Here is a 7,755-nt window from a genome sequence, read left to right on the forward strand (position 1 = left end):
ATGACATTTTTTTTTCTTAGATTCCATATATATGTGTCAGCATACGGTATTTGTTTTTCTCCTTCTCTTTCTGTTTTCAAAGGAAGCATTTGATTTGTTGTTTATCATTCCCAATCATTTTTTTAAAAGAATTTTTTTAATGAGTGATCTATGACGATTGATCATTCATTTATTCATTCATTCATTTATTTACCGCATGGCATGTGGGATCTTAGTTCCCCAACCAGGGATTGAACCCACACCCCTTGCATTGGAAGTGAGGAGTCTTAACCACTGGACCGCCAGGGAAGTCCCCTGAGTCATGTTTTTATACTTTTACAAAATATTTACTTATCCTTAAACAATATATAGTATGAAAAAAAACCAATATATAGTATGATCTTACATGTTTTTAAACTTTGTATAAATAAATAGTATCATACTATATGCATCCTTTGACAGCTTGCTTTTTTATTTTATTTTATTTTTTTTTTGCGGTACGCGGGCCTCTCACTGTTGTGGCCACTCCCGCTGCGGGGCACAGGCTCCGGATGCGCAGGCCCAGCGGCCATGGCTCACGGGCCCAGCCGCTCCGCGGCATGTGGGATCCTCCCGGACCGGGGTCCTCCTGGACCGGGGCACGAACCCGCGTCCCCGGGCACGAACCCGCGTCCCCTGCATCGGCAGGCGGACTCTCAACCACTGCGCCACCAGAGAAGCCCTGACAACTTGCTTTTAAGCTCAACATTATTTGGGGGAGGCTTACACATTTCAATACAAGTAGTTCTAGTTCATTCCTTTTCACTGATGAATAGTTTTCAGTTGTATGAATATGCAACAACTTATCTATTCTCGTGTTGATGGGTATTTAGGTACTTCCAATTTCTCACTCTTCTGAACAGTGCTGCAGCAAACACTCCCCTACATCACCCCCTGTGCAACAGTTATCTTGGGTATACAGCAAGCTGTGGAAAAGCTGGGCTGTAGGACATATGCACCTTCTCCTTAACACAGTGCCCATTTGTCCTCCAAATGCGTCACACCAGTTTACACCCCCCGCCGGCGGTGTATGACATGCCTCATTGTGCCACACGCTCACCAACAATCGGTGGCGTCAGATATTTTACTTTTGGCCAGTCTGATGGGTATGAAATACCTCATTATTTTTTCATTTGTATTTCCCTTGATCAATAGTCACGCTGAGCATCTTTTCATCTCTTTATCAGCCATATATGTTTTTTTTCTAGAATGTGAGTTAAACTGCCTTTTTTTTTTTTTTTTTAGCCATATATGTTTTTTTTCTAGAATTGAGGTTAAACTGCCTTTTTTTTTTTTTTTTTACTGTGCACCTTCTTAAAAAATGCCTAGAACCGTAACTGAGACCGCTCCATCACATTAGCACTACCACAGAACCATGCTTAATTCTTTTTCCCCACAGTATCCTTGGGTGCTAGCTTCTATTTCGTTTGCTTACCACCTTTCCGACTGGGTACTCTGAATTCAGATCACAGCCAGCAGCAGTGAGATCCCAGCACAGCTCATAAGCAGACGGGCATTCACACCATATCTAATGAGGTGGGGCCAGCAACCCATGTGAACGGAACCCCAGCCGCCCAGCTCAGGGACCAACAGGAGGAGATTCCCAGGCCATGGTCTCTTATGATTTCAAATTCCCTAATTTAGTTAATAGTAAACTTGGTAAGGGGAGGAAGAGAAAGAGGGCCCTCGTAATAGTTTTCTTGGCCCCATGAGAGATGGAAATTGGTGCAACAAGGAACAGTGCCTAGGGCTGCTTTATAAAGTTCATTCCCTCCGCATACAACATCTTCCCCAAAGGTTATTCAATTCTGGGAGGAAAAGGTTAGAGCTGCCAAGTAGGAGAAAAGAGAGTAACAAAACGGAGACCTAATTCTTGATCTATCAAAGGGCACTGACGATCTCTTTGCTCATTCCCATACAGTTAGAGATATAAGGAATACTAATTTAAAACCACGAAGACAGGAATGAAAAAAGTACCCTACTTTAATTTTTTCTCAGAGTTTATTCCTCAGCCTTCTGGAACGCATTTTAGAGTCTCCTATATTGACCTCAAAGCACAGACGTCACAGAAAGGAACCAAGACACGAGAGGCTGAGGGGAGACTCTAAAATACCCTATTTTGACAATAATACAGTAAAAATGGTATTTTCAAAAATAAATCGATGACACACGAAAGGCAGGTTACCTGGGCATGCTGACTGTTAGGTGGGAATCGCTCCTTCAAGTGCTTTAACACTTCCGAAGCTGCAGCGAAACAGCCCTAAAATAGAAAGCCACGATTTGTTTAGCACACCTGTGCTGACACCACACCTGCTATCCCACTCACAGGACATCGGTATGACTCACCTGCTCTTGGTGCTGCAGCCTGACGACCCTAGGCAGAGACTGTCAAATATCAAGGGGCCATTTTTTTTAGGCTCTAATGTATTTCACTTGTACATTAAAAAAAATTTTTTTTAATTACACCTGTAATACATGTTCACTCTAGGAAAAAAACTTACGAAATACATGGGAACAACGAGAAAAAGGCAAATTACTTTTAATCCCACCAAAGATAATCACAGTAATTTCTCGGCACATATCCTCGTGAACTTCTCATATTCACATGAATATAAAACATATAAGTATTCCAAAAACAGGTATACATACCATTTTTGTAAATTGCCTATTTACCACATGGTAGGTACTCAATAAATATTTTTTGAATGAATGAATCTTTCCAGTGTCAACAAATACAAATCTATACATCACAGTATTTTATTAGGTAAATAAATTATAGTCCAATCAAAATAATCTCCTACTTTGGGATATTTTTATTGTTTCCAATTTTTTCCATTTTAAAAATGTTAGAATGATTATCTTGGTGGATACATCTTTGCATACTTGTCCAATTATTTCCTTAGGATAATACCTTAGAAGTAAAATTCCTGGGCTAAATGGTAGGCACTTTTAAGCTTTTTGGTAGGTATATTACTAAATTACCATACAGAAATGTACCAAGTACTCTTATACCAGCATTCTACACCTTTCTCCTCCCCTGATATTTAAGCTTCTTTGCCTATTTGTTTGATGAAACTGGTTATTTCACTGTGTTAATTTGAATTTCTTTAATGACTAGATTGAAATTTTTTCATGTTTTATAATCATTTGTTTTTTCTGTAAATACATGTTCATGTCTTTTTTACACTCTTATATTGCTAGAATGTCTATCTTATTAAGCCCCCAAAAGCTTTTCAATTTGTCCCTATCCTTTAATCAGGTAGTATAGCTTCAGTCTATAAAGAAGCTCAGTTAGACCACAGGTGAACTTCTATTTGAAGTGAATTAAGTAGACAGTATACTGAATTATAATAAAAGATGATTAATCTTTTTATTCTTGTGATTTTAACTGGCCAGTCTTGCAATTATTTTCATGACTACCATACAGAGTTGGGCATGTGGATTTAGATGGCTGTCAAACCTTCAGGCCAAGTAGAGAGAACAGTGCACACGGCAGTATTCCCCCAAAACATTCCTATTGTGACCTGCCATTTCCTGAGGCTGGGAGAGGAATGTGACACGATGAACCAGAGTTACGCAGAAAGAGTAAAGGGGGCCGGATCTCTTAGCACTTCCTCTGGGCTGCAGGAGGAAGCTCGCAAACAGCAGTTCAGACCCCATAACTTCTTTATAGGTTCACCCAAGCCCCAGTCACTACCATAGCAAAGTGCAGCATCCAGTTTATCTAGAGATCAGTTTCAGGACACAACTGGAAGCACAACACAAAGGAAATAAAAGAGCAAATGGAAATTCATGATAAAACTGCCTTCTCCCCAGCTGGCCAAGTTTAATTTCATAGGTGTAAGTCTAACCTGTGTAATTGAAAATGTGACAGTCATCAGCTCAGTGGGTTTATCTACATGGTCAATGTTCTGACACTAGAAAAGTCTTTCTAAGGCAGGTTGAGACGAGGTGGGGAAAGAGAATGAATTGAAATAAAGTGGCCACTGACTGTCTTCTAGCTGTACAATTAGAGGTCTCCTAGCACATCCATTGGAGCCAGGCAACAATGGAGTCAGCAGGTCTTTCACATAAGCCCAGAGATGGAAAGATTAATACAGATCCAAAGAGCATGGTATTACCCCCAGAAAAAATCACAGAACCATTAACAACTGACCTCGGAGAAAGCTAAGGCTAAAGAATTGAGCCAAGACCAGATTTTTGTAAAGCGGTTCTCCATTCCAGGAGATGAAGAAATAATTTCTACCCTACATCACTCAAAGAGAACCAAAGGGAAGTTATTCCACTGTTTAAGCTTGGGGTCAGTGGGGAGAATCCTACTTGAAAAAGTCACAAGGGGACACTTTAAATGGGTGGATTGTATGGCATGTGAATTATATCTCAATAAAGTTGTTGGGGAAAGAAAGTCAACGTGGGCTTCCCTGATGGCGCAGTGGTTGAGAGTCCGCCTGCCGATGCAGGGGACACGGGTTCGTGCCCCGGTCCAGGAAGATCCCACATGCCGCGGAGCGGCTGGGCCCGTGAGCCATGGCCGCTGAGCCTGCGCGTCCGGAGCCTGTGCTCCGCAACGGGAGAGGCCACAACAGTGAGAGGCCCGCGTACCACCAAAAAAAAAAAAAAAAAAAAAGTCAACGTGAGGCTCATACCAAATACCTAACTGAATGTTCACTGACTCATTTATTACAAACGCTCCACTTAACCAAGGCACCAGCAGAGGAAAAGAATCCACATTAAAGAGGTTCCAGAACCATTACGAGGGGGGAAAAACAACCAAGAAAGTGATTAATGTGCAACATTCCTGGAGGAAAGCAAACAGCAAGAGCACCTGGTCTGCTGTTTTAATGTCAGAGAGCTCAGGCGCTGCTTCCCAGATACAGGAAGATGGCAGCTGATGGAGGTGCAGACAGACGCCATCAGCCAGAGCCCATCCATGCCCTTTGTTTACACAACCACTTAGAGGATTGTAAAATGCTAAAGTATGTCTAGTAGAGAGAAGTATTTATAGACTTCTGAAAGGGGTGGAAACCACTCAAAGATCTTTAGGATGCAGATTAAGGAATATTGAGTGTTATGTTGCAACCTAATGATCATTATTATACCACAAAGAGGTGGAGAAAATAATATGATCAAGGAAATGTGCTTATAGCAAGGCAGCAGTTAGTTAGTTAGAGGGCTTTAGATAAGAGCTTTCCCTGACCTTTTCCCATGGAAGAAGATACTTTTGAGCAAAGGGGAAAGGAAGCCTAGAGCATCATAAGAAACCCTTTAATCAATCCCCTATAAAGAGAATCGTGTGAAATTACTTGGGCTGTAAGTAAAGGTTATGCCCTATTCCAACTGTCTTTCTTTGGAGTCAATCAGACTTGGGTTGAAGATGTGACACTGACATTTACTGGCTGTGGGTATGGGACTTAGCTCCCTGGACCTCAGTTTCTTTTCTGTGAAATAGGGGTGATGATAAAGCTGACCTTATGAGGCTACTGTAAGGAATCAGGAAGATGATACATGTAAATCGCTAAGCACAGGGCCCAGCACAGGACAAATGTACAACAAACCTTAGCTATTGTCATCTTAGCTGTACTCTTATTATGTTCTTCCCTTTCCCACAAACATACACAGCTCTACTACCCTAAATTTCAAAGACTCCTTTTTATTCCGTTTGGTACATAGAAACAGCTAACCTCTTATTCTCTTCCCCGATGCCAAAAGAGATCCCAAGTTCAACAAACCTTGCAGACTCCACACCCAGTCCATTTCTACTGGTGGGATTTCACCCTTCCAACCACTTGCATCCAACCAGACCCGTCCAGTGCCTTTCTCAAGCACTAGAGGACAGAAATGGCGGGGCCTACATGGCTCCAGAAGCACAGGGCCCGGCCACCTGCCCACCTGCTCCGCGTGCAGCTCAGCGAGGTGGCACAGCGCCACGGCAAAAGACTCCGTGTTGTTCTGCTGCACGCCTGCGTTCACCGACTCCAGGCTGTTCATGCTCAGCAACAGCTGGGCTTGCTGCAGGGCCATGGTGCTGGGGAGGAGACACAGGAAGCCCCATCAGTCAAGAGACACAGGCTGCCCTCAGCCACACCCTACAGTTACCTTGGGTGGAAACAGGAGGAGGTTAAGCCCCTCCGCAGGCTCTGGCTTCCGGGGAGCAGCTGCCTCCCAAAGCCAGTTCTCCTGTCCTCGGGACGAGGAGAGCAGAAAAGCATCCTGGATGTGCAGCCCCAAAGAAAACAGGTAGTGGTTACGGCACAATTGGGAGCTCCAAGCTCCAGACCACCCCCCCAACAGCCTCTAATTTTCCCTGTGGTCACAGTATGTTAATTAGTTTTCACGGGTAAATTCAGACCTGATGCCATCCTGGCACCGGCTGCTCTGACAGTGGAAGCAGTGGCTAGTGTCTGCAGCTGTTTCAGACTACATCGTGCCAAAAATTATTTCAAGTACAAAAACAAGACTGATAAAATAGGCACTTCCTTTCATGACTGAATTCCTAGAAACAGCATATTGTCTAGGTGAGGTAAACTCCAGGATTAAAAATCTGGTTCAGAAGTTTACTTCCAAGCTACAGGAGGCTAAATGGGAATTACACACGAAGCTGGAGACAGTCCAGAGAATACATCCTGGGTAACAGGGAAGCAACTTTCTTTACATAACAGCTTTGGGGTTAGGGGGGTGCTCGGCTTGAGTGACTGTGGCCCATGCCTCCTGAGAACAGGAAGAGAGGTTTCCATCTCAGAGTGCAGGGGCATGGTGCTTGGAGTCAGAGGACCTGGGCTTGAGTCTGGGCTCTGTCACTTGTTAATTCGTTTGTGATCTGGGGCAGATCAGATTTGTGAACCTTGTCCTATGCATCCTGGAATGGAGATCACCCCCCAGTTAAATAAGTAAATAAAAATGCACATAGGAAAAATCTTTGCAAAGTCTGTGCAAAGTAGAAAATGTTTTAAAATTCTAAAGCATTTTCTTTAATCCCCTGTACAAACAACCTCCATCCATTTGGCCTTCACAGAACCAGTTTGCTGGCTTCTGCTCATCTATAAAAGGATTCGTGCCCTCATAGCCTTGAAGACCCACCTGCGGCCGTAGAGTCTCCAGATGGCTGTTTTCTGTGCAATGCTGATGTCGATGAGCTCTGACAGGCTGTGTTTCCAGTGCAGGAGGTCAGAGTCCTTTAGGGCATCCATAAGTTTGTTTGCCGTCTTCCCAGCAAAAGCTCTCTGCTGAACTAGGGACTGTATTCCCAGAGAGGCGAGGTACTAAGGGGACAGACATACGCACGACTCATGATAGAGATTACGTGACAAAGTTTTGTTTTGCTCTTCAGAAATTTGGCATATTTCACATTTCAGCACATGCACAATGACAGCACTATTTAAAAAGAAAGTACCCGTAAGCCTGACCCTGACCCATATGAGATATGTTCCCGAAAAACTGGGGATGGAAAAGAGGGTAATAGTACAATGGGAAGAGCCAGGGCTTTGAAAGTTAATGGATCTGGACTTAAGCACTGCCTCTGCCATTTACTGTGTGACCTGGGGCCAGTCACTTAGCTTCTTAGACAAGCCCATCTGTAAAATGGGCATCACACCCATCATAAAGAATTATTTTAGGGCTTCCCTGGTGGCGCAGTGGTTGAGAGTCCGCTTGCCGATGCAGGGGACACGGGTTCGTGCCCCGGTCCGGGAAGATGCCACATGCCGCGGAGCGGCTGGGCCCGTGAGCCATGGCCGCTGG

At 43.7% G+C, this 7,755-nt stretch overlaps 1 protein-coding gene across 2 annotated transcripts in view; it reads right to left on the reverse strand.

The window, feature by feature from the left end:
• ANAPC5 (anaphase promoting complex subunit 5) overlaps positions 1-7,755 on the reverse strand; it is a 42,230-nt gene that overhangs the window by 8,498 nt on the left and 25,977 nt on the right. For both annotated transcript variants that reach the window (XM_024120641.2, XM_024120642.2), the window contains exons 10-12: positions 7,096-7,277; positions 5,908-6,043; positions 2,204-2,278 (exon numbers count right to left, since the gene is read on the reverse strand). In XM_024120641.2, coding sequence (XP_023976409.1) covers positions 2,204-2,278; positions 5,908-6,043; positions 7,096-7,277 — 393 coding nt within the window. The remainder of the gene's footprint in view (positions 1-2,203; positions 2,279-5,907; positions 6,044-7,095; positions 7,278-7,755) is intronic.

Source organism: Physeter macrocephalus, chromosome 19 (assembly GCF_002837175.3).
Source record: "Physeter macrocephalus isolate SW-GA chromosome 19, ASM283717v5, whole genome shotgun sequence".
Lineage (NCBI taxonomy): Eukaryota > Metazoa > Chordata > Mammalia > Artiodactyla > Physeteridae > Physeter > Physeter macrocephalus.